We start from the raw sequence: 27,020 nt of genomic DNA on the forward strand, positions 1-27,020 counted from the left end.
ACATGTCGTAAACATTGCCATCACTCCAAAGTAAATTTGATGACATCATAATGATGGCAAAGTTGTTTCCTACTAATTATTTGCCAACTCCTATATCATTGTATTTACAGACCAATGTAGTTTAATTTTGACAAAAGTTATTAGCCCCCATTCAGAATGACTGAGCAGCAATATGGCAGAGGCATTTTGAGAACTTTCACAACAATGGCATGACGCAACCGAAGTGCAATCAATGAAAAGTAGGCTAGAGTTAGTACTGTAACATCTTATCAAATGTGCATCCACTGTCCCACAGCCCAGACAGTCAATTTATAAACTTAATCTCCCCTGGAAAAAAGCATCTAGACAATATTTCCTCATGCTACTAGGCTAGCATTTGGTTTGCAGCAGGTTGGGTTTGTCTAAACCTTGTAATTTGCTTCAATAATCCATAGAATTTGTTTTTAAGCACTCAAAATGTTTTAGTTTGAACATTCTGATTTTTCCTTTTGTGGCCATGATTTCAGTTTAGAATGTTGTATCTTGCATTCCGCCATTGAAATTAATGGGGATAGAAGAGTGGAAGATTGAATAACTACTCTTATAATGGTGATTTTTACTGCTGCTCTAAATGTATTTATTACTTTTATTTCTTAATTAACATGTATTTTTCTTGATACTGCAATGATGGTTAACGGCTTGTAAGTAAGCATTTCACTGTAAAAGTCCATACCTATTGTATTCGACACATGTAACAAATAACATTTTATTTAATTCCAGTCTCATTATGAAACTACAGTTGAAGTCGGAAGTTTACATACACTTAGGTTGGAGTCATTAAAACAAGTTTTTCAACCACTCCACAAATTTCTTGTTAACAAACTAGAGTTTTGACAAGTCGGTTAGGACATCTACTTTGTGCATGACACAAGTCAATTTTCCAACAATTGTTTACAGACAGATAATTTCACTTATAATTCACTGTATCACAACTCCAGTGGGTTAGAAGGTTAAATACACTAAGTTGACTGTGCCTTTAAACAGTTTGGAACATTCCAGAAAATTATGTCATGGCTTTAGAAGCTTCTGATAGGCTAATTGACATCATTAGAGTCAATTGGAGGTGTACCTGTGGATGGTGTACCAATTGGAGGTGTACCTGCGTTCTGTCTCCTAGAGATGAACGTACTTTGGTGATAGAAGTTAAAATCAATCCCAGAACAACAGCAAAGGACCTTGTGAAGATGCTGGAGGAAACGGGTACAAATAAATCTATATCCACAGTAAAATGAGTCCTATATTGACATAACCTGAAAGGCCCGCTCAGCAAGGAAGAAGCCGCTGCTCCAAAAGTGCCATAAAAAAGCCAGACAACGGTTTGCAACTGCACATGGGAACAAAAATTGAACTTTTTGGTGAAATATCCTCTGGTCTGATGAAACAAAAATAGGACTGTTTGGCCATAATGACCATTGTTATGTTTGGAGGAAAAAGGGGAAGGCTTGCAAGCCAAAGAACAAAATCCCAACAGTGAAGCACGGGGGTGGCAGCATCATGTCGTGGGGGTGCTTTGCTGCAGGAGGGACTGGTGCACTTCACAAAATAGATAGCATCATTAGGGGGGGAAATTATGTGAAGATATTGAAGCAACACCTCAAGACATCAGTCAGGAAGTTAAAGCTTGGTCGCAAATGCGTCTTCCAAATGGACAATGACCCCAAGCATACTTCCAAAGTTGTGGCAAAATGGCTTAAGGACAACAAAGTCAAGGTATTGGAGTGGCCCTCACAAAGCCCTGACCTCAATCCCATAAACAATTTGTGGGCAGAACTGAAAAAGCATGTGCGAGCAAGGAGACCTACAAACCTGACTCAGTTACACCAGCTCTGTCAGGAGGAATGGGCCAAAATTCACCCAAATTATTGTGGGAAGCTTGTGGAAGGCTCCCCGAAACATTTGACCCAAGTTAAACAATTTAAAGGCAATGCTACCAAATACTAATTGAGTGTATGTAAACTTCTGACCCACTGGGAATGTGATGAAAGAAATAAAATCTTAAATAAATTATTCTCTCTACTATTATTCTGACATTTCACATTCTTAAAATAAAGTGGTGATCCTAACTGACCTAAAACAGGGAATCTTTTCCTGTATTAAATGTCAGGAATTGTGAAATACTGAGTTTAAATGTATTTGGCTAAGGTGTATGTAAACTTCTGACTTCAACTGTATATGACTAGAAGACAAGACAAGATATTGAAGTAAAGAAATAAAATTGGCCTAACCATTCCATACACCCCAATCCATAATCCATAAGAGCATTATTTGTCATCTTCTGCCAACTGTCTTTGTGGCATCATGTTAAATTAGTAATCTTCATTGCAACTGTAGGCTGTGAAATTTACAGTATATCTAGCTTAACTATCTTAGCATGGAATTTACAGTAAGTCAATGTTGATTGCCTACATGTTATACCATAATGGTGTTGAATTTCAATGTGTTTAAACTGCAGTGTACTGTGTAGATCTATACAATATTGCAGTGGGAGTTGCTGAGCTAAAACTGAGGCAGGGATAGGCTAGACTGTCTCCATTCACCATGTTTCAGACTCAGTGTACACTGCAAAGCGGCACTCTAAAAGGATGGACAGAATAGGCAGAAATCATGAGATGCAATTTGACTTACTCGTCAACAAAAGCATTGGATGTGAGAAAGTGATAGAAACATTGTCATCATGAACTGAGGTTGTTAGAGCAAAGTTGCAGTCTTTAAGAAAGTTGTGCAAAGTAAATTAATTTTACAAGATGTCAGGGCTACATCATTACCATATCAGTGAACACAATCCACACAAATGACTCTACTGTGCAGGATAATGCAGACACTGCACCTTTCACTCAGGTGTATGATACAAAATGGTAGTGTTATGTGATAACTGGGGTCAGGCATTAATGTCACATCACTTCCTCACATCAAGGCATTATGGTCCTGTGTGGCTCAGTTGGTATAGCATGGCGCTTGCGGAGGACAAGTAAGAAAATGTAGGCACTCACTACTGTATGTCGCTCTGGATAAGAGTGTCTGCTAAATTACTCAAATGTAAATGTACAATTATCTTCAGATTCTTTGGATTTCACTACCAAGTACATGAGTGATATCAAACAATCAGCAACTTGATCTGCATGGTATTGGGTTGTCAAAATTACAAAAATGCCAGGATTAATGTGCCCAATTGGCTTTTGTTTAATAGTAAAAATTCTTTGACACCCCAAACATCTCTCTCTGTGCTCTTCAGTACCTGAAAATTAGCTATCATTCCTAGTGAGCCTCTTCTCGTGTCCATGGTCACTAATTTTAATAATTCATAGAACACCGAAAACAGCCGGTTCTGAGTCCATTTAAGTGCCTAATACGTAAGGGGATTTCCTGACAATTAATTTACCAAATGCAGATGCTGCTCCAACAATGACAGAGCTGTCAGTCATTTGACTGATATGACATAAGTCACATCTTGCAGCAGCCACACACTTGATCCTCAAAACTGATGCCATGAAAGCCACACTACAAACAATATGGCACGATGGCTTATCCATCTACAGTGAAATAGTCATTGGTTGGGTGTGTCAGATGTAGGGGTGTCAGGAATAGGAGTACATCATGTGAAAAGTTGACACAACAGTATGTCTTTACCAATGGCATACAGTAGTCATATCACACTGAAACCTCGGCTTGCCTCTGGCTTGAGCATAAATGAATTCCATCATTCCATATTTCATGCAGCAGCTACCTGATTGGTAATGACTGATTGATGTTGACCATTGTTGCAGTTTGCTGTCTGACTGAAATGTCACATGACCATGTTCTCAGTCAACATGAACATCAAAACATTGTTTCCAAAAGACAAGCATCAATTCCTACATCTCACCTTCGGCCACTGTTTCTTCAATAGTGACTTGGTGCCGCCCAATTGTACATGAACGTCCAATTAAATTGCCACCTGCATGGCTGGATCCACTGCTACCCCCTCCAGAAGCAGGTCCAGAACTGACCAACTCCCGACGAGATGAATCAAAAAACTTCCTCATTATAGTTTTGTCAAGTCTCGATGATCAGGAAAAATTATCCTCACTTCGATACAGACTGTTCAAATGTCCTTGTTTACAGTTGTGCCAGTTTCACAAATGTATGTATTGTGCCAGTTTCACAAATCTTGTATTTCTGGACAAGGCCGAAGGTCTGTCTGACACAGCCAGTCTTGTTGTTTGCAGATGCCAAAACAGCTGTGATTTCTTCACCAGCACTGGCAGCAGTTAGCTATCTCATCATTGACTAAGTAGCTAGCAATCTCGGAATGACCCGTCTACTATTTGCTTGACAAACTAGATACAGAGACAAGATAGCAGACTATAATAATTTCGCTAAACCTTGTGCAGTATTATATTTGCTATCGTCTCGGAGGACATTTCTCCATCAATACAGCTGTTCAGGAGGTTGTGGGTCCCTCCAACTCCGCGGCTAGTTTATGACATTTCATGTAGCTAAGGTTATCCAGGTTATCCTCTAAAAATGATGTCCGTTGCAATATATCCCCGGTGCAACGTGCAAATGTTACACGATCCTTCCATATTCAATGTCTTTCGGCAAATATGATTATTTCCAAGCCTACTACAACACATCATCTAGCTAGCTACAATTAGCTAACGGCCAGCAGGCTGCACACGAACCGCTAGCTAGCTATTTCGCAACAGGAAATGGATATCAAACTGACAGGAAATGGTCATTCCGATACTGAGTATACCGATTGGAGCTAGATACTTTCGATCTCAATTTGGTTTGATAGCTCCGTTAGAAAATATAGATAAATAATAGCCAGCTAGTTAGTAGTTCATGTTATGTATGCAAGCTAGGCTAATACAAGCTTCGGCTACTACGACAACATCAACATAGCAGCAGCTGCCTGCTAAGGCTTACAGCAGTGGAGTCATGATATCTGTATTTCTACGATTGGGGGGACACTGGTGGGGAGCATCTATAGCTAGGTTTCTATCCAATTTGCGACAGATTTGAATGCGAATACTCTCAAATGCATAAAAAAATATGCAAATTTTCCCACCAGAGATATGTTTATATCAAACTGGCTTTTTATAGATGCAGTGCGGGATGACGTAGTGCACATAACACTTTTACCGTTACATTCCCATGTAGGCTACCGAATGAAAAATACAGGTTAAATGGGTTTCCATCGCATGTTCAATTCTACTGATGGTTTTGTCATAAAATTGTTATATTGAAAATGTGCCCAATCTTTCTTGGCACATGCGCTCTAGCCAACAACTCGCAGATAAAGTGCGTAGGCTACCCCATTATGAATGTATAACAATTGTGAGCGATATTATTTATATTTTTCAAACAGCAGCCAAGCTTCGATCATCATGTCACCAGAATAAGACCCTCGATATTTATTGGAAAAAATTGCATCAAGCTCATCACCTTGCACATTCACCACCCTGTTTTTGATTGGATTCATTGGGATCCCCATTAGACGACGCCAATGGCGACAGCTAGGCTTACTGGGGTCCGACATATAACGAAAAAGACATTACAGACAATACTTTACTATTTACATATAAAAACATTAACATGTAGAGTGTGTGCATCTATCAGTTTCACATACAGTGCATTCGGAAAGTATTCAGACCCCTGGACTTTTCCCACATGTTGTTAAGTTACAGCCTTATTCTACAATTGATTAAATAAATACAAATCCTTAGCAATCTAAACACTACCCCATGATGACAAAATGAAAACAGGTTTTTAGAAATGTTAGCAAATTTATTAAAAATTAAAAACAGAAATACCTTATTTACATAAGTATTCAGACCCTTTGCTATGAAACACGAAATTGAGCTCAGGTGCATCCTGTTTCCATGTATCATCCTTGAAATGTTTCTACAACTTAATTGGAGTCCACCTGTGGTAAATTCAATTGATTGGACATGATTTGGAAAGGCACACACCTGTCTATATACAGTAAGGTCCCACAATTGACAGTGTATCTCAGAGGAATGTGGATGTGGATGTGGTTCAGAAGATGTTGGTTCATCAGCAGGATTCATTTTCACAGAGAAGGCAGGCTGAATCACGACAAGGGGATGGTGGTTGGAAGAGCGCGCTTGTTTGAAATTGAAAAGCGTCACGGTAGCTTTTGATGAAGAAATTACATCAAGGCAAAGCAGCTGCATTATAAGTGGGATGGCACTGTTGAACGCTACATCCCGAAGGGTTCGTGCTGATTTTACGGAGATTGACAGCCGGAATTTCGTCCCTTGAGAAAGTAATAAGTTGTGTCAGGAGAAGTTCAGTATTATCATACGCTCTAAAAAGAAACGGTTCCTCGAGTATCCTTTAGGGGTTCTTCAAATTGAAACCTATAAGTTCTTCTAGGAACCCCTTTTAATGGTTCCTCGAATAACCTTTTGAATCACTTTTGGGGGTTCGTTTTTTAACCCCCCCTCCCCAATAATAATAATAACATATTTTAGTTGTCAGTGTTTTATTATGATTTTGGAGGGGGGAAAGAGAGGCAGACGAGGTCTAAGCGCGAGAGGGAGGAAGACGGTGAACTCGACACAGTTAAAAATGGCTGGAAAAGGGGAGATGGGAGAACCTTTCAGAAGGACAACCATCTCTGCAACACTCCACCAATCATGCCTTTATGGTAGAGTGGGCCAGACGGAAGCCACTCCTCAGTAAAATGCACGTGACAGCCCACTTGGAGCCCACTTGGAGTTTGCCAAAAGGCACTCTCAGACCATGAGAAACAAGATTCTCTGGTCTGATGACACCAAGATTGAACTCCTTGGCCTGAACCGTCACATCTGGGGGAAACCTGGCACCATCCCTACCGTGAAGCATGGTGGTGGCAGCATGCTGTGGGGATGTTTTTCAGCGGCAGGGACTGAGAGACTAGTCAGGATCGAGGCAAAGATGAATGGAGCAAAGTACAGAGAGATCCTTGATGAAAACCTGCTCCAGAGCACTCAGGACCTCAGTCTGGGGAAAAGGTTCACCTTCCAACAGTACAACAACCCAAAGCACACAGCCAAGACAACGCAGGAGTGGCTTCGGGACAAGTCTCTGAATGTCCTTGAGTGGCCCAGCCAGAGCCCAGACTAGAACCCGATCTAACATCTCTGGAGAGCCCTGGAAATAGCTGTGCAGCAATGCTCCCCATCCAACCTGACAGAGCTTGAGAGGATATGCAGAGAAGAATGGGAAAAAGTACCTTAATACATGTGTGCCAAACTTATATCTTCATACTCAAGAAGACTCAATGCTGTAATCAATCCCAAAGGTGTTTCAACAAAATACTGAGTAAAGGGTCTGAATAGTTATGTAAATGTGATATTTAATATTTATTTTTTATTTGTAATACATTTGCAAAAATGTCTAAACCTGGTTTTTCTTTGTCATTATGGGGTATTGTGTGTAGATTGAGGAAAATATTTACATTTAGAATAAAGCTGTAATGTAACAAAATGTGGAAAAAGTAAAAGGGTCTGAATACCTTCCGCAAACCTGGTCTGAAAAACAAATAAAGCAACACCTCTCTCCCAATTAACAACACATCATTTCATCGCGTGACTCCACTATTACTTCTGGTTATTATATCAATATTTGCGCATAAATGCGTTTCCAACGCCCCCATTCTCACATGATACATTTCACCGACACAAATATCCAGCAATTTTCTGTCAGCATTTATAAATTGTACCGGCATTTAATGTTTACATCACTTTTTCATGCGTCAGGTAATTCATTCGCATGAAATGGTTGGATGGGAACCTGGTTAATGAAATTAACGTTTTTTCCCTATTTGTATATTCCAATCTAGTATATGGGATGACTGGCTATTTGTCTTCTTGTCGCATAATACAAATACAATACAATAAGTCTGTTGCAGAGAGATCTAGGTGGTAAGCATAAGGCCAAGGTACCATTAAGAGAGATATGAAGCTCTTGACTGAAATATAATGTGACCCGTGTAAGTATAAAGGGGTGGGACCGAAAATCTTTCTGTGTCAGCCCCTGGGCTGCGTTTTAAAGCTGACGTTCCGTTCTCAGAAGAGTTCCGTTTTGTCACCACTCCATTCTTCCTCATTGTAAGTAAATATTTTACTGTCATTTTAGGGTGAGGTTAAAATAGGCACAAATAAGCTATAGATTCGTGTTTTCGGTTGTTGTTTTTACTCGAAGCTTTAGAATATTATTTCTGACACATTCAAGGGTGTGTCTCGAACATAAACTAAACCTCAGAAGTTATTCTTCCATCGCTGGCCGCCAGCTGAGAGACATCGCTTCCTAAGACCTATTGTTGGGTTGATTTAATTTATCCTTAACATTACACCCACAAACAGGGAAACAACTAACGAACAATTATAAGAACTGTGTTGGGTAACAATGTCTCCATATTTACCTATATTTACGATAGATTTGTAGTGCCTGCGTTGTGGTAATTTTGTGAACTGCATTTCATTGGTTGCATTTACTCTAGTGGGCTAATGGTCATTTTGACGTAAAAGTGCTCTAAATGCACCATCAGCATTATCTGCATAATGTGCAGGGGTGATCATATTGAAATAATGTACTGTATATCTAGTAGGCTATTTCTAATGTTTTGAAGTGGCAGTTGGGCAGAGGCAGATGTCAAAAGGGTTCTTGTTGTACCAGGTATTTTCACGCCAAACTAACATAACGCAGCAGGCTTAACGGACCAGATGTATACAGTGAAAGAGTTGTTATCCTTGGCTAATGTTCCAGCGGCACAATATGGATAACACCCCTGGACTAAAATATATATTTTTGCATTTGAAGTTGGACTATAAAGATTGTTGGCTCCCTATGTTATTAGAAACATTATCAACATAAACTAGTGACTGCCTGAGGCAATATGCCCTGCCCAGAGACTGATGTATTTTGTCTCAATTGGACTTTCGGGGAACTGTCGTGAGCTAATTTTTTCAGTGGGTAAAGCTGGTCTCTTAGAATAGAACACTAGCTAAATACCCACTGGCCCTCTCTTACTGAGTAGTGTAATTACAGGTGTGTGTGTGTAATTAGTTGACCTGTGAAGATTGTTCCACTGGGAAGACTGGATGATGAAATGTGTTTTGGGTAATCGCATACAGTCAGTAGTGGAAAAAGTATCCAATTGTCATACTTGAGTAAAAGCAAACAAAAATGACTCAAGTGAAAGTCACCCAGCAAAATACTAATTGAGGAAAAGTCTAAAAGTATTTGGGTTTTAAATATACCTAAGTTTCAAAAGTAAATGTAATTGGTAAAATATACTTCAGTATCAAAAGTCAAGTTATGAATAATTTTAAATTCCTTGAATTAGGAAAACCAGAAGGCACAATCCTCTTGTTTTTATTTATTTATGGATAGCCAAGGGCACACTCCAACACTCAGACATAATTTACAAATTAAGCATTTATGTTTAGTGAGTCCGCCAGATGAGAGGTAGTAGGGATGACCAGTGTTGTTCTCTTGATAAGTGTGTGAATTTGACCATAGTCTGTCCTGCTAAGCATTCAAAATGTAACCAGTAATTTTGGATGTCAGGGAAAATATATGGAGTAAAAGGTACATTACTTTCTTTAGGAATGTAATGAAGTAAAAGTTTTTATAATACCCCAAATGATATAAGTAGTACTTTAAAGTATTTGTACTGAAGAACTTTTCACAACTGTATATAGTATTAATTAGAGAGCAATGCTGTTTCATCTGCTTTCAAAGCTCACCACATTGTTCAATGAAGAACGCATTACTAAGAATCCTAAGAAGTAATAACAATGTTTCTTTTCATAGCTTTCCCATCTCTTGATTAAGTTTTGAAACTCTACAATGGCAGCGGTAAGTCCCAGCACCCAACGTGTGTACTGTAGTACGCTTTGTGACTGGACTAGGAACGATAGTGGTCAACATTTCCATACATTTGCATGCATGCTCACATTTGAATTAGGTTTTGTTTGCTTAGTCTTGGAGTTTATTTTCTTATCAAGTTTTATTTGTTACATGCGCCGAATACAACCGGTGTAGACCTTACCGTGAAATGCGTACTTACAAGCCTTTAACCAACAATGCTGTTAAAGAAATATAATTAAGAAAATATTTACAGCTTAGTCTAGGTCATTTCTACACGTAGGTACTGCAGGGGTAAAGTGACTATGCATAGATAATAAACAGTGAGTAGCAGTAGTGTAAAAACAAAGGGGGAGGGGGGTCAATGTAAATAGTCCGATGGCCATTTGATTCATTGTTTTGCAGTCTTATAGCTTGGGGGTAGATGCTGTATCAACAGTGTATTCATTCAAGTTTGCAGAAAGATAGGTGATGGAAATAGGCCCTAAAAAGACCAAATCCTTACTGCTGTAGGCCAACTGACAAGCCTGCTTTTTGAAAATATCAGCCATAGAGCAGACGAGGTAGTCTGGCATACACTGTAAACAGTAGATACCAGTGGCGGCAGCTGAGGGGAGGGCGGCTCTTAATGGCTGGAATGGAGCGAATGAAATGGCATCAAACATGTGACTACGATACCAATGTAGAGTGACTGCGATACCAATGCATAGGCCTTTTAAACATGTGCCATATAACTTTCTCCCACTGTAGATTGGCAACCGTGGAACCGTGGTTGAAGCCGCTGCTTTCAATGTAGAGGAGGATGTGAACCGTCTGAGAGGAGCCATGAAGGGGGCTGGTGAGTGATAGGCCGGATGTGAGCGTTAGTGTCACTTTTTTTCTTCTCAGAAAGCGTTATATCCTAAAATAGTTTGTCCTTTCCATGAAAGCCCCAACCTACCTTCCTGTTATACAGTATGCTATGCAGTGCCTTCGGAAAGTATTCAGATCCCTCAAATTTGTCCACATTTTGTTAGGTTACAGCCTTATTCTAAAATTGTTTAAATAGTTTTCTTTCCTCATCAATCTACACACAGTACCTATAAAGAGAAAGCAAATACGGGTATTTCGATATTTTTGCTATTTTAACAACAGATTTTCACCTTGTCAGCTCGGGGGGATCCAATCTTGCACCTTACAGTTAACTAGTCCAACGCAATAACGACCTATCTCTCTCTCGTTGCACTCCACAAGGAGACTGCCTGTTACGCGAATGCAGTAAGGCAAGGTAAGTTGCTAGCTAGCATGAAACTTCTCCTATAAAAAACAATCGATCATAATCACTAGTTAACTACACATGGTTGATGATATTACTAGATATTATCTAGCGTGTCCTGCGTTGCATGTAATCTGACTGAGCATACAAGCATACAAGTATCTGACTGAGCGGTGGTAGGCAGAAGCAGGCTTGTAAACATTCATTCAAACAGCACTTTCGTGCGTTTTGCCAGCAGCTCTAAGTTGTGCGTTAAGCATTGCGCTGTTCATGACTTCAAGCCTATCAACTCCCGAGATGAGGCTGGTGTAACCGATGTGAAATGGCTAGCTAGTTAGCGCGCGCTAATAGCGTTTCAAACGTCACTTGCTCTGAGCCTGTGGTTGTTTCCCTTGCTCTGCATTGGTAACGCTGCTTCGAGTGTGGCTGTTGTCGATATGTTCCCGGTTCGAGCCCAGGTAGGAGCGAGGAGAGGGACGGAAGTTTTACTGTTACACTGGCATATACTAAAGTATATACTTCTTCCTTGCTGAGCGGCCTTTCAGGTTATGTCGATATAGGACTCTTTTTACTGTACATATAGATACTTTCGTACCTGTGGATATAGATACTTTTGTACCTGTTTCCTCCAGCAGCTTGACAAGGTCCTTTGCTGTTGTTCCGGGATTGATTTGCACGTTTCGCACCAAAGTACGTTCATCTCTAGGAGACAGAACACGTCTCCTTCCTGAGCGGTATGACAGTTGCGTGGTCCCATGATGTTTATACTTGCGTACTATTGTTTGTGCAGATGAACGTGGTACCTTAAGGCATTTGGATATTGAAATACATCCACAGGTGCACCTCCAATTGACTCAAATGATGTCAATTAGCCTATCAGAAGCTTCTAAAGCCATGACATAACTTTCTGGAATTTTCCATGCTGTTTAAAGGCACAGTCAAATTAATATGTGTAAATTTATGGCCCTTTTGGAATTGTGACACAGTGAAATAATCTGTTAACAAGAAATTTGGCGTGGTTAAAAAAACAAGTTTTAATGACTCCAACCTAAGTGTATGTAAACTTCCGACTACAACTGTACCTGAGCTCAATTTCGAATCTCATAGCAAAGGGTCTGAATAGTTACATGAATAAGGTATTTCTGTTTTTTGTTTGTAATAGATTTGATAAAATGTCTAAAACTGTTTTTGCTTTGTCTTTATAGAGTATGTGTAGATTGCTGAGGAAATTTGTTTTATTTAATCCAAAAGTAACAATGTGGAAAAGTCAAGGGGTCTGAATTATTTCCAAAAGCACTATAAGTACAGTCACAATTTGTATTTCTTCTAGACCTCAATACAGGCGCCCGACACGACTGTAGTTCCTGTACTTTCCATTTTGATGATCTCATTTATTCCTCTAATTGTGCCCTGAGAGTACTTTCTTTATACTTGACTCATCCGTAGCCTTTACAGTATTTTGCTTTTCTCTTGTTCTATTTGAAAGTTAGGATTGCATTATCGTTGCCTTGCTGATGTACAGTACCATTCAAAATGTTGGACTCACCTACTCATTCAAGGGTTTTTCTTTATTTTCTACATTGTAGAATAATAGTGAAGACATCAAAACTATGAAATACCACTCATTGAATCATGTAGTAACCAAAAAAGTGTTAAACAAATCAAAATACATTTTATATTTAAAATTCTTCAAAGTAGCCACCCTTTGCCTTGATGACAGCTTTATACACTCTTGGCATTCTCTCAACCAGCATCATTCACCTGGAACAGGTGTCCCTTCTTAAAAGTTAATTTGTAGAATTTCTTTCCTTCTTAATGCATTTGAGCCAATCAGTTGTGTTGTGACAGGGTAGGGTTGGTATACAGAATATAGCCATATTTGGTAAAGGACCAAGTCCATATTATGGCAACGACAGCTCAAATAAACAAAGAGAAAACGGCAGTCCATCATTACTTTAAGATGTGAAAATCAGTCAATTCGGAAAATTTCAAGAACTTTGAACGTTTCTTCAAGTGCAGTCGCAAAAACCATCAAGCGCTATGATGAAACTGGCTCTCATGAGGACCACCACTGGAAAGAAAGACCCAGAGTTACCTCTGCTGCAGAGGATGAGTTCATTAGAGTTACTAGCCTCAGAAATTGCAGCACAAATAAATGCTTCACAGAGTTCAAGTAACAGACACACCTCAACATCAACTGTTCAGAGGAGACTGTGTGAATCAGGCATTCATGGTCGAATTGCTGCAAAGAAACCACTACAATGACCCAAAACACCTCCAGGCTGTGTAAGGGCTAATTGACCAAGAAGGAGAGTGATCGAGTGCTGCATCAGATGGCCGGGTCTCCACAAACACCCGACCTCAACCTATTTGAGATGGTTTGGGATGAGTCTGAACGCAGAGGGAAGGAAACGCAGCTAACAAGTGCTCAGCATATGCTGGAACTCTTTCAAGATGGTTGGAGAAGCATTCCAGGTGAAGCAGGTTGAGAGAATCCCAAGAGTGTGCAAAGCTGTCATCAAGGCAGTGTGGCTACTTTGAAGAATCAAAATATATATAATATGTTTTGGATTACTACATGATTCCATATGTCTAATTTCATAATTGTAATGTTTACACAATTTGTCTCTAAATGGGTGAATCTTGGCACCATGTTTGGAATGCTTATGCTTCACCTGACTCTAAAGTGAGATGTATTAGAAACTGATGGCACATACATCGAGAAACGGGTATGCCCATGGGTCCAAGGGGAGGAGCTTGGAAACAGGAAGTGTGTCAGTTCAGCATTCATGTTGAACTCTGGTTGAGCACTTTCTAGCTGTGGTATCAGGGAGATATTTCTGTCCATTATTTATATTGAAAATGCAGCCACACTATGGACAAGTGCCATTTAATGTCAAAGTTCTGTCAGTGTCAAGTTTTAACATTGGTTGAGATGTCAATGTGTGAAATATTGTATTCTTAATTGCAATGGTGATCGACACTGTTTTGTCAATAGCAAGTTATTTTATCTTATAATGCAGCATTATAATGTGAAGGTATACAGTAATGTTAGTCTGGGATGTTTTCTTATAGGCACTGATGAGGCAGCTGTCATTGAGGTCCTGGCACGTCGTACCATTGCTCAGAGGCAACGCATCAAGGAGGCTTACAAGCTGACCGTGGGGAAGGTAATAAGTGTTAATTTTTACTTATATCAGATGGAGTGACGCACCTGTCGAAGGCAATGGACAATACCTGTGTTTATGACATTTCTCATATCCCTGTTTGAATTATCAGACTATTCTTAAGTTTTCCAAAGCCAAACAATGCCAGCTCCAGTAATTGAGGAAGACTATTTAGATATTCTTATATTAGATATAGTTCAAGTGCATGGCAGGAGTATGCAGGGATTGTGTAAATAGTTACATTTATCATCTTCGTTCCTGGTGTGTGGTTTTGTGTGTTACTATGGGTGTGGTGGTGTCTGTCTGGTGTTAATGTTTACTTTGTGTTGACAGTTGGTGCCTCGGGTTCATCATTAACTCTTACAAACAGATGGTGTTGTGGACAGAGGATAGAGAGAGGATTATCTAGGACTGGCCACCCCTCATAGCCTGGTTCGTCTCTAGGTTTCTTCCTAGGTTTTGGCCTTTCTAGGGAGTTTTTCCTAGCCACTGTGCTTCTACACCTACATTGCTTGATGTTTGGGGCTTTAGGATGGGTTTCTGTACAGCACTTTGAGATATCATCTGATGTAAGACGGGCTATATAAATACATTTGATTTGATCTACCTTCAAAGATTAGGTGAATAATACTCCTCATGAGGGTTGAAGACCAGTTTCAGTCAGGATACTGCATTGTGTGTTTAAGGGAAGTAGGAAGATTACAAAGTGACAGACCCTATGTTAAGTTATTATTTAACTCGTCTGATCAATGTTTACTCTACTGGTGGGTGCTTATCTGCCCTATTTCACATGTACAAGTGTCGAATTTATATGTGTGAATTGTTAATGTCTTTTTTGCATACTCTCCCTGAAACAATGTCTCAGCCATTATGAACAGCGCCCCTCAAGGGCACATCAACAGCTTTTTCACCTTATTAGCAACCTTTCGGGTTACACTCAAACAGCTAGGCTACCTTCTGCCCTACTGAAACAGTGAGATATGAGCTGTCATGTGGTCTGGCATAAAATGAATAGTTGATAAAGTTATCTAGACCCCCTTAGGGTGACGGACACAATTCGCCCAGCGTCGTCCAGGTTAGGGGAGGGTCTGGCCGGGGGGCTTTACTTGGCTCATCGCGCCCTAGCGACTCCTTGTGGGGGGCCGGGTGCCTGCAGGCTGATCTCGGTCCTCAGGTGAACAGTGTTTCCTCCGACACATTGGTGTGGCTGGCTTCCGGGTTAAGCGAGCGGGTGTTAAGAAGCGCGGTTTGGCGGGTCATGTTTTGGAGGACACATGACTCGACCTTTGCCTCCTGAGCCCGTTGGGGAGTTGCAGCAACGAGAAAAGATCGAAATTGGGGGGTAAAATACAATAAAATGAATTAATGTTATAAAGACCCATGGTTGAATGAGAATGCTTGCCAAAGGGAAGGGCAAATATTGCTAGTGAAATCCTCCTGGTCAGAAACAGGGGGACATATAGTGTGTGTGGACGCCCAGACAGACGAGGTCACTCTTTACTAGCTGTGTCGTTTGTTCAACTCCTCTGCAACCACACCCTTCTGGCAATTGAATTGTATCTAGAATGTGCTAGGTTAAACAATCAGAGATATGAGTGTATTGAGAAATCGTGAATGCTAGGTTGAGCACTCGGCAGGGGATTGTGTCCATTGGACCCATTTTAAATGTCTGTGTAATGCCACTGTAGGACCTGGCAGATGATCTGCAAGGAGAGCTGACGGGGAACACTGAGAAAGTGGTGCTGGGCCTCCTGATGATCGCTCCTAAGTATGATGCTTACGAGCTGAGGACCGCTATAAAGGTCAGAGGTTATTACTGCCAGGGAGACCGTCACAATGGGGATATACAGTGGGGCAAAAAAGTATTTAGCCAGCCACCAATTGTGCATGTTCTCCCACTTAAGATGAGAGAGGCCTGTAATTTTCATCATAGGCACACTTCAACTATGACAGTCAAAATGAGAAAAAAAAATCCAGAAAATCACATTTGCAAATTATGTTGGAAAATAAGTATTTGGTCACCTACAAACAAGCAAGATTTCTGGCTCTCACAGACCTGTAACTTCTTCTTTAAGAGGCTCCTCTGTCCTCCACTCGTTACCTGTATTAATGGTTCCTGTTTGAACTTATCAGTATAAAAGACACCTGTCCACAACCTCAAACAGTCACATTCCAAACTCCACTATGGCCAAGACCAAAGAGCTATCAAAGGACACAAGAAACAAAATTGTAGACCTGCACCAGGCTGGGAAGACTGAATCTGCAATAGGTAAGCAGCTTGGTTTGAAGAAATCAACTGTGGGAGCAATTATTAGGAAATGGAAGACATACAAGACCACTGATACTCTCCCTCGATCTGGGGCTCCACGCAAGATCTCACCCCGTGGGGTCAAAATTATCACAAGAACGGTGAGCAAAAATCCCAGAACCACACGGGGGGACCTAGTGAATGACCTGCAGAGAGCTGGGACCAAAGTAACAAAGCCTACCATCAGTAACACACTACGCCGCCAGGGACTCAAATCCTGCAGTGCCAGACGTTTCCCCCTGCTTAAGCCAGTACATGTCCAGGCCCATCTGAAGTTTGCTAGAGAGCATTTGGATGATCCAGAAGAAGATTGGGAGAATGTCATATGGTCAGATGAAACCAAAATATAACTTTTTGGTAAAAACTCAACTCGTCGTGTTTGGAAGACAAAGAATGCTGAGTTGCATCCAAATAACACCATATCTACTGTGAAGCATGGGGGTGGAAACATCATGCTTTGGGGCTGTTTTTCTGCAAAGGGACCAGGACGACTGATCCGTGTAAAGGAAAGAATGAATGGGGCCATGTATCGTGAGATTTTGAGTGAAAACCTCCTTCCATCAGCAAGGGCATTGAAGATTAAACTTGGCTGGGTCTTTCAGCATGACAATGATCCCAAACACACAGCCCGGGCAACGAAGGAGTGGCTTCGTAAGAAGCATTTCAAGGTCCTGGAGTGGCCTAGCCAGTCTCCAGATCTCAACCCCATAGAAAATCTTTGGAGGGAGTTGAAAGTCTGTGTTGCCCAGCAACAGCCCCAAAACATCACTGCTCTAGAGGAGATCTTCATGGAGGAATGGGCCAAAATACCAGCAACAGTGTGTGAAAACCTTGTGAAGACTTTTGACCTCTGTCATTGCCAACAAAGGGTATATAACAAAGTATTGAGAAACTTTTGTTATTGACCAAATACTTATTTTCCACCATAATTTGCAAATAAATTCATTAAAAATCCTACTATGTGATTTTCTGGATTTTTTTTCTTCTAATTTTGTCTGTCATAGTTGAAGTGTACCTAATAATGATAAATTACAGGCCTTTCTCATCTTTTTAAGTGGGAGAACTTGCACAATTGATGGCTGACTAAATACTTTTTTGCCCCACTGTATGTAACACTTTTCAATACTGTACATCTCAGAGCTATTGTATGGGGCTATTCACCTCATCCACCACCCATGTGTTGCCTCACATTAACATATCTCTCCGCATCTCTTTTACTGAATGCTAGGGTTCTGGAACAGAGGAGGCTGCTCTCATTGATATCCTGGCCTCAAGGACAAATGCTGAAATTAGAGCTATCACGGAGGTCTACATGAAAGGTATATCACAGCACACAGCCTCTCTGTGCAATGTATTGAATCTCCATCTGTGTAAGAGTGCTGTATTTAAACAGGCAGCCCAATCAGATGTATTTATTTTACCTTTATTTAACTAGGCAAGTCAGTTAAGAACAAATTCTTATTTTCAATGATGGCCTAGGAACAGTGGGTTAACTGCCTGTTCAGGGGCAGAACGACAGATTTGTACCTTCGGTTACTAGTCCAACGCTCTAACCACTAGGCTACCCTGCCTTTGGCATATATCACACACACCACACACACACAGTTGAAGTCAGAAGTTTACATATACATTTAAACTCAGTTTTTCACAATTCCTGACATTTAATCCGAGTAAAAATTCCTTGTCTTAGGTCAGTTAGGATCACCACTTTATTTTAAGAATGTGAAATGTCAGAATAATAGTAGTGATTTTATTTCAGCTTTTATTTCTTTCATCACATTCCCAGTGGGTCAGAAGTTTACATACACTCAATTATTATTTGGTAGCGTTGCCTTAAAATTGTTTAACTTGGGTCAAACGTTGCGGGTAGCTTCTCACAATAAGGTGGGTGAATTTTGCCCCATTCCTTGTGACAGAGCTGGTGTAACTGAGTCCGGTTTGTAGGCCTCCTTGCTCGCACACGCTTTTTCAGTTCTGCCCACAAATTGTTTATGGGATTTGAGGTCAGGGCTTTGTGATGGCCACTCCAATACCTTGACTTTGTTGTCCTGAAGCCATTTTGCCACAACTTTGGAAGTATGCTTGGGGTTATTGTTCATTTGGAAGACCCATTTGCGACCAAGCTTTAACTTCCTGACTGATGTCTTGAGATGTTGCTTCAATATATCCACATAATTTTCCTATCTCATGATGCCATCTATTTTGGGAAGTGCACCACCCTCGTGCAGCAAAGCACCCCCACATGATGCTGGCACCCCCGTGCTTCACTGTTGGGATGGTGTTCTTCAGCTTGCAAGCCTATCCCTTTTTCCTCCAAATATAACGATGGTCATTATGGCCAAACAGTCCTAATTTTGTGTCATCAGACCAGAGGACATTTCTCCAAAAAAGTACTCTCTTTATCCCCATATGCAGTTGCAAACCGTAGTCTGTCTTTTTTTATGGAGCAGTGGCTTCTTCCTTGCTGAGTGGCCTTTCAGATTATGTCAATATAGGACTCGTTTTTTTATTTTTATTTTTCACCTTTATTTAACCAGGTAAGCAAGTTGAGAACAAGTTCTCATTTACAATTGCGACCTGGCCAAGATAAAGCAAAGCAGTTCGACACATACAACGACACAGAGTTACACATGGAGTAAAACAAACATACAGTATAAACAAGTCTATATACGATGTGAGCAAATGAGGTGAGATAAGGGAGGTAAAGGCAAAAAAGGCCATGGTGGCAAAGTAAATACAATATAGCAAGTAAAACACTGGAATGGTAGATTTGCAATGGAAGAATGTGCAAAGTAGAAATAAAAATAATGGGGTGCAAAGGAGCAAAATAGATAAATAAATTAAATACAGTAGGGAAAGAGGTAGTTGTTTGGGCTAAATTATAGGTGGGCTATGTACAGGTGCAGTAATCTGTAAGATGCTCTGACAGTTGGTGCTTAAAGCTAGTGAGGGAGATAAGTGTTTCCAGTTTCAGAGATTTTTGTAGTTCGTTCCAGTCATTGGCAGCAGAGAACTGGAAGGAGAGGCGGCCAAAGAAAGAATTGGTTTTGGGGGTGACTAGAGAGATATACCTGCTGGAGCATGTGCTACAGGTGGGAGATGCTATGGTGACCAGCGAGCTGAGATAAGGGGGGACTTTACCTAGCAGGGTCTTGTAGATGACATGGAGCCAGTGGGTTTGGCGACGAGTATGAAGCGAGGGCCAGCCAACGAGAGCGTACAGGTCGCAATGGTGGGTAGTATATGGGGCTTTGGTGACAAAACGGATTGCACTGTGATAGACTGCATCCAATTTGTTGAGTAGGGTATTGGAGGCTATTTTGTAAATGACATCGCCAAAGTCGAGGATTGGTAGGATGGTCAATTTTACAAGGGTATGTTTGGCAGCATGAGTGAAGGATGCTTTGTTGCGAAATAGGAAGCCAATTCTAGATTTAACTTTGGATTGGAGATGTTTGATATGGGTCTGGAAGGAGAGTTTACAGTCTAACCAGACACCTAAGTATTTGTAGTTGTCCACGTATTCTAAGTCAGAGCCGTCCAGAGTAGTGATGTTGGACAGGTGGGTAGGTGCAGGTAGCGATCGGTTGAAGAGCATGCATTTAGTTTTACTTGTATTTAAGAGCAATTGGAGGCCACGGAAGGAGAGTTGTATGGCATTGAAGCTTGCCTGGAGGGTTGTTAACACAGTGTCCAAAGAAGGGCCGGAAGTATACAGAATGGTGTCGTCTGCGTAGAGGTGGATCAGAGACTCACCAGCAGCAAGAGCGACCTCATTGATGTATACAGAGAAGAGAGTCGGTCCAAGAATTGAACCCTGTGGCACCCCCATAGAGACTGCCAGAGGTCCGGACAGCAGACCCTCCGATTTGACACACTGAACTCTATCAGAGAAGTAGTTGGTGAACCAGGCGAGGCAATCATTTGAGAAACCAAGGCTGTCGAGTCTGCCGATGAGGATGTGGTGGTTGACAGAGTCGAAAGCCTTGGCCAGATCAATGAATACGGCTGCACAGTAATGTTTCTTATCGATGGCGGTTAAGATATCGTTTAGGACCTTGAGCGTGGCTGAGGTGCACCCATGACCAGCTCTGAAACCAGATTGCATAGCAGAGAAGGTATGGTGAGATTCGAAATGGTCGGTAATCTGTTTGTTGACTTGGCTTTGAAGACCTTAGAAAGGCATGGTAGGATAGATATAGGTCTGTAGCAGTTTGGGTCAAGAGTGTCCCCCTTTGAAGAGGGGATGACCGCAGCTGCTTTCCAATCTTTGGGAATCTCAGATGACACGAAAGAGAGGTTGAACAGGCTAGTAATAGGGGTGGCAACAATTTCGGCAGATAATTTTAGAAAGAAAGGGTCCAGATTGTCTAGCCCGGCTGATTTGTAGGGGTCCAGATTTTCAGCTCTTTCAGAACTTCAGCTGAATGGATTTGGGAGAAGGAGAAATGGGGAAGGCTTGGGCGAGTTGCTGTTGGGGGTGCAGTGCTGTTGACCGGGGTAGGAGTTGCCAGGTGGAAAGCATGGCCAGCCGTAGAAAAATGCTTATTGAAATTCTCAATTATGGTGGATTTATCAGTGGTGACAGTGTTTCCTATCTTCAGTGCAGTGGGCAGCTGGGAGGAGGTGTTCTTATTCTCCATGGACTTTACAGTGTCCCAGAACTTTTTAGAGTTAGTGTTGCAGGAAGCAAATTTCTGCTTGAAAAAGCTAGCCTTGGCTTTTCTAACTGCCTGTGTATAATGGTTTCTAGCTTCCCTGAACAGCTGCATATCACGGGGCTGTTCGATGCTAATGCAGAACGCCATAGGATGTTTTTGTGTTGGTTAAGGGCAGTCAGGTCTGGGGAGAACCAAGGGCTATATCTGTTCCTGGTTCTAATTTTCTTGAATGGGGCATGTTTATTTAAGATTGTTAGGAAGGCATTTTTAAAAAATATCCAGGCATCCTCTACTGACGGGATGAGATCAATATCCTTCCAGGACACCCCGGCCAGGTCGATTAGAAAGGCCTGCTCGCTGAAGTGTTTCAGGGAGCGTTTTACAGTGATGAGTGGAGGTCGTTTGACCGCTGACCCATTACGGATGCAGGCAATGAGGCAGTGATCGCTGAGATCTTGGTTGAAGACAGCAGAGGTGTATTTAGAGGGGAAGTTGGTTAGGATGATATCTATGAGGGTGCCCGTGTTTAAGGCTTTGGGGGGGTACCTGGTAGGTTCATTGATAATTTGTGTGAGATTGAGGGCATCAAGTTTAGATTGTAGGATGGCTGGGGTGTTAAGCATGTTCCAGTTTAGGTCGCCTAGCAGCACGAGCTCTGAAGATAGTTTCACTGTGGATATAGATACTTTTGTACCGGTTTCCTCCAGCATCTTCACAAGGTCCTTTGCTGTTGTTCTAGGATTGATTTGCACTTTTCGTACCAAAGTACATTAATCTCCAGGAGATAGACCGCGCCTCCTTCCTGATTGGTATGATGGCTGTGTGGTCCCATGGTGTTTATACTTGCGTATTGTTGTTTGTACAGATGAACGTGGTAGCTTCAGGCGTTTGGAAATTGCTCCCCAGGGTGAACCAGACTTGTTGAGGTATACAATCTCTTTTCTGAGGTCTTTACTGATTTTCTTTTGATTTTCCCATGATGTCAAGCAAAGAGGCACTGAGTTTGAAGGTAGGCCTTGAAATACATCCACAGGTACACCTCCAATTGACTCAAATTATGTAAATGAGCATATCAGAAGCTTCTAAAGCCATGACATCATTTTCTGGAATTTTCCAAGCTGTTTAAAGGCACAGTCAACTTAGTGTAACAAACTTCTGACCCACTTGAATTGTGATACAGTGAATTATGAGTGAAATAATCTGTCTGTAAACAATTGTTGGAAATATTACTTGTCATTCACAAAGTAGATGTCCTAACCGACTTGCCAAAACTATAGTTTGTTAACAAGAAATGTGGTTGAAAACTTGTTTTTAATGACTCCAACCTAAGTGTATTTAAACTTCTGACTTCAACTGTATATTTGGAGTTTTGACCAATCAGAGCAGCTCTGAAAAAGATCTGTGATTGGTCAAAAGACCAATTAGTGGAGAAAATATCAGAATTGGACTGCCTTTGTAAATGCAGCCCATTCATCACATGCGGTGTGTGGTAGAAGTCGATACCTTAGTATTGATCACTGTGTATGAAGAATAAACCTGATATAAGATATCGGTGTCTAGTCGTCTTTAGAGTGTATGAGAATTATTGTTTTCTATACAGCAATATTAAACTTTTGTTACCTGCCAAAGCTATTGACAGGGTGTTCACAAACCGTTTCAAGTGTTGTGGTTAGAACTGCCTAGTCAGACCACTGGGACTTAGATAATTCATAACTTCTACTTAATTTTACTCAATCATGTGACGACAGAACATGGGACGAGCCTGGAGGATGATATTGAGGCTGATACTTCTGGAATGTTCAAGAGGGTTCTGGTCTCTTTGCTCACGGTGAGAATCTTCCAGTATTGATCTCTCAATGCATTCCAACAGTCAAAGCAAACAGAACTACAGTACATGGATTGTTGTAAGGGAAATAGTTTGTCCTCCTTCACTTCATCCATTATGTACAGTTTAACACATAGTGGATGATTTGTAGTTTTTAGAGGTCTCTTATAACCAGGTAATGATCATGTTATTGTCTGACTCATTGCTAACATGGCCTCTGCCTCTGTGCTTTGACTGACAGGCAGGGCGAGATGAGAGCAACACTGTGAATGAGACTCAGGCTGTGCAGGATGCTAAGGTGAGGATGTGGACCCAGAGAGGAGGTGATCTGGCGCTGTCTAACTCAGTAGCACATGCTGGGGTATCAGGATCAATGTGCAATAATAGTGTTTAACATGATTTATAATGACTACCTCATCTCTCTACCCCACACATACAATTATCTATGAGGTCCCTCAGTCAAGCAGTGATTTTCAAATACTGATTCAACCACAAAGACCAGGGAGGTTTTCCAATGCCTCGCAAATAAGGGCACCTATTGGTAGATGGGTAAAAAATTAAAACAGCAGACATTGACTGTCCCTTTGAGCATGGTGAAGTTATTAATTACAGTTGGAATGGTATATTAATACACCCAGTCACTACAAAGTTACAGGCGTCCTTCCTAACTCAGTTGCCGGATAGGAAGGAAACAGGGGAGGTATTTAACCATTAAGCCAATGGTGACTTTAAAACAGTTAGTTTAATGGCTGTGATGGATGGATCAGCAACATTGTAGTTACCCCAACAATAGTAACCTAATTGACAGAGTGAAAAGACGGAAGCCTGTAGAATAAAAAATATTCCAAAACATGCATCCTGTTTGTAACAAGGCACTAAAGTAATAATGCAAAAAAAGTGGAAAAGCAATTCACTTTTTGTCCTGAATACAATGTTTTATGTTTAGGGCAAATCCAATACAACACATTACGTCATGCCGCTCCATATTTTCAAGGATAACGGTAACTGTTATGTGCTTGTAATCGTTAAGGACTGGGGAGTTTTTCATAATAAAAATAAATGGAATGGAGCATAGGCAAAGTTCTAGAGGAAAACCTGGTTCAGTCACCTTTCAGTAGGACAATAACCTCAAAAAGAACAAATCTACACTGGAGTTGCTTACAAAGAAGACAGTTCATGTGGCTGAGTTAGACTTTCAAGCAGATTTCAAGCAGATTTAAGTAAGAACTGTGGCAAGACCTGAAAATGGTTGTCTAACAATGATCAACACCAATTTTACAAAGCTTGAAGAAATTTGAAAAGAATGGGCAAATTTTGCACAATCCAGGTGTCAAATCAAATTGTATTAATTATATGCACCGAATACAACAGGTAGACCTGGCAGTGAAATGCTTTCTTACTTACGAGCCTAAAACCAACAATGCAGTTGAAAAAAGTAACAAGTAGTTAAAGAGCAGCAGTAAAATAACAATAGCGAGACTATATACAGGGGGGTACCGGTACAGAGTCGATGTGCGAGTGCACTGGTTAGTTGAGGTAATATGTGTATGTAGGTAGAGTTATAAAAGTGATAACAGATGATAACAGAGTAGCAGTGATGGGGGGGCTTCGGAGTTGAAGCTGTTTAGAAGCCTCTTGGACCTAGACTTGGTGCTCCGGTACTGTTTGCCGTGCAGGAGCAGAGAGAACAGTCTATGACTAGGGTGGTTGGAGTCTCTGACCATTTTTGTGGAAAGCTCTTAGACTTACCCAGAAAGACTCACAGCTATATTTGCTGACAAATGTATAGACTCAGGGGGTTGAATACCAATCAAGATATATTAGTGTTTTATTTTTTACATTATGTTAAAAATTGGCTTCCACTTTGTTTAGGTCATTGACAAAAAAAATCACAATTAAATCCCACTTTGTAACACAACAAAATGTGGAAAAAGTAAAGGAGTGTGAATACTTTCTGAAGGCACTGTATGTCCCAAGAACCGTGTTCGGGGATTGTCCTTTTGGGTTTGTGAAATGCTTTTGCTGTGGGTTCTCAGGATATCTACGAGGCTGGGGAGGCTTGTTGGGGAACAGATGAGGTCAAGTTCCTCACTGTGCTCTGTGTGAGGAACAGAAACCACCTACTCCGAGGTAATTGCCCCCACATTATAGCGGAGTTTGTTAGATCTTGTTTTGGGAGTGGGAAGTGAACAAATTTTCCCTTTGTTTTATGATTCAGTGCAACATTCAAATTGTTCATTATTCTTTACAGTGCTCTACTTTAATAAAGAAAATATATACTTCCAAATTGATTTTGCTACAGAAATGAATGTACAGACACGGTTCTGCTGTCCTCTTGTGGTGATTTGGGGAACAAATATTTTATAACGGCTTACTCATTCAAACAGTGATTCCACATCTCTGCCCTTCTCTCGTTCCCTCAGTGTTTGAGGAGTATCAGAAGATCTCTGGGAGGGACATCGAGGATAGCATTAAGAGGGAGATGTCTGGATCTCTGGAGGATGTTTTCCTGGCAATAGGTCTGTCAGACGGATCCAATTTGTTTCACTGCCTCTTGTAATAATGTACTGAAGACAGATCCCATTGGGGGTCGAACTGGTTGAATCAACGATGTTTCCACGTAATTTCAACCGAAAAATTCACTGTGATGACTTTGAATCAACGTGGAATATTTATTTTAAAAATTTTCCCACCTGACTTTCAAAAAAAAAAATTTAAACTACATTTTACTTGATTTCACATTAGTTGACAACACAACCAACTGTAAATAATAACTAGACGTTGAACTGACATCTGTGCCAAGTGGGATAAGCCTTGACTGAGAAACAGATCAGTTCTGTTGAAAATAAGCACATAAAGAGTATCCTGAACCGGACTAAGGGCACAGTGCTATAATTAAGCAATAAGGCACGAGGGGTGTGGTATATGGCCAATATACACAGCTAAGGACTGTTCTTAGGCACGATGCAACTAAGGTGCCTGGATACAGCACTTAGCCGTGGTATTTTGGCCATGTACTACAAACCCCAGAGGTGCCTTATTGCTATTATAAACTGGTTACCAGCGTAATTAGAGGAGTAAAAATAAATGCTTTGTCATATCCGTGGTATACGTTCTGATATACCATGGCTGTCAGCCAATCAGCATTCGGGGCTCGAACCACCCAGTTTATAATACTAATTTGAAACTAAATCTTGTTCAGCTACCATGCCTGATATATCGCTTTTTTTTTCTTTCTTTTTGCAGTGAAGTGTCTCCGAAACAAGCCAGCATTCTTTGCAGAGCGGTTATACAAATCCATGAAGGTGAAGCCTTTTTTTACATACTCTCCCATGAAGTGTGCATATCTGTCTACAATTATGGGTTATCAGACAGAATTGCTCAGAATGTTGACGCTCCCTCCCTCCTGTCTCCTCAGGGTCTGGGAACTACAGACAGCATCCTGATTAGAATCATGGTGGCTCGGGCCGAAATTGACATGTTGGACATCAAGACCGAGTTCTCTAAGGCGTATGGGAAGACTCTCCATTCCTTCATCAATGTGAGACCCTGGTCACTAGAGATTGAGTAATGATTTAAAATGTAGATTTGTGCCCATTTCTTTCTGTTATCTTGAAGTAATCCGAGTGTCTCTGTATTGTTAAGGGAGACTCATCTGGAGATTACCGCAAAATCTTGCTGGAGTTATGTGGAGAGTAGGGCATTGAACGTCTAGGACATCATTCAACGATGACTTCACTCTGCAACAACACCATTGGTGCATCTCCTATCTGCTGTTTCCTTTGCTTCCAGCTCTCTCAATATCCTCAGCTCTTCTGTGGCCCAAACATTTCAGAGACTAACCATGATGCCTTTTTTCACAGTTTGTATTACTAATTAAACCAAAGACAAGTTACATTTTACA

General features: G+C 40.9%; 2 protein-coding genes across 13 annotated transcripts in view; one reads left to right on the top strand and one right to left on the bottom strand.

The window, feature by feature from the left end:
- Positions 1 to 4,953, bottom strand: part of LOC115105804 (AP2-associated protein kinase 1-like) — a 48,189-nt gene extending 43,236 nt beyond the window's left edge. For 9 of the 11 annotated variants that reach the window (XR_003859928.2, XM_029628205.2, XM_029628204.2 and 6 more), the window contains exon 1: positions 3,902 to 4,952. Coding sequence is in view for 10 of the 11 variants with exons in the window: in XM_029628205.2 (XP_029484065.2) it covers positions 3,902 to 4,061 (160 nt within the window). In the remaining variant the exon portion in view is untranslated. Of the gene's footprint in view, positions 1 to 3,901 lie in introns of all 11 variants that reach the window. The other 2 variants (XM_029628208.2, XM_029628203.2) reach the window with 1 other exon arrangement.
- A 3,113-nt stretch (positions 4,954 to 8,066) lies between these two features.
- LOC115105806 (annexin A4-like) lies at positions 8,067 to 27,018 on the top strand. 2 transcript variants are annotated; one of them, XM_029628209.2, is made up of 13 exons: positions 8,067 to 8,138; positions 9,847 to 9,891; positions 10,651 to 10,738; positions 14,231 to 14,325; positions 16,011 to 16,124; positions 17,859 to 17,949; positions 23,040 to 23,119; positions 23,358 to 23,414; positions 25,153 to 25,246; positions 25,540 to 25,635; positions 26,363 to 26,421; positions 26,535 to 26,657; positions 26,762 to 27,018. In XM_029628209.2, the coding sequence occupies exons 2-13, from the start codon at positions 9,883 to 9,885 to the stop codon at positions 26,813 to 26,815; spliced, it is 960 nt and encodes a 319-aa protein (XP_029484069.1). In that variant the 5' UTR covers positions 8,067 to 8,138; positions 9,847 to 9,882; the 3' UTR covers positions 26,816 to 27,018. The 2 variants fall into 2 exon arrangements, with proteins under 2 accessions (XP_029484069.1, XP_029484070.1); XM_029628210.2 differs by lacking the exon at positions 8,067 to 8,138 and adding an exon at positions 8,190 to 8,430.
- Positions 27,019 to 27,020: the final 2 nt, after the last annotated feature.

This window comes from Oncorhynchus nerka, linkage group LG22, assembly GCF_034236695.1.
Source record: "Oncorhynchus nerka isolate Pitt River linkage group LG22, Oner_Uvic_2.0, whole genome shotgun sequence".
Classification (NCBI taxonomy): domain Eukaryota; kingdom Metazoa; phylum Chordata; class Actinopteri; order Salmoniformes; family Salmonidae; genus Oncorhynchus; species Oncorhynchus nerka.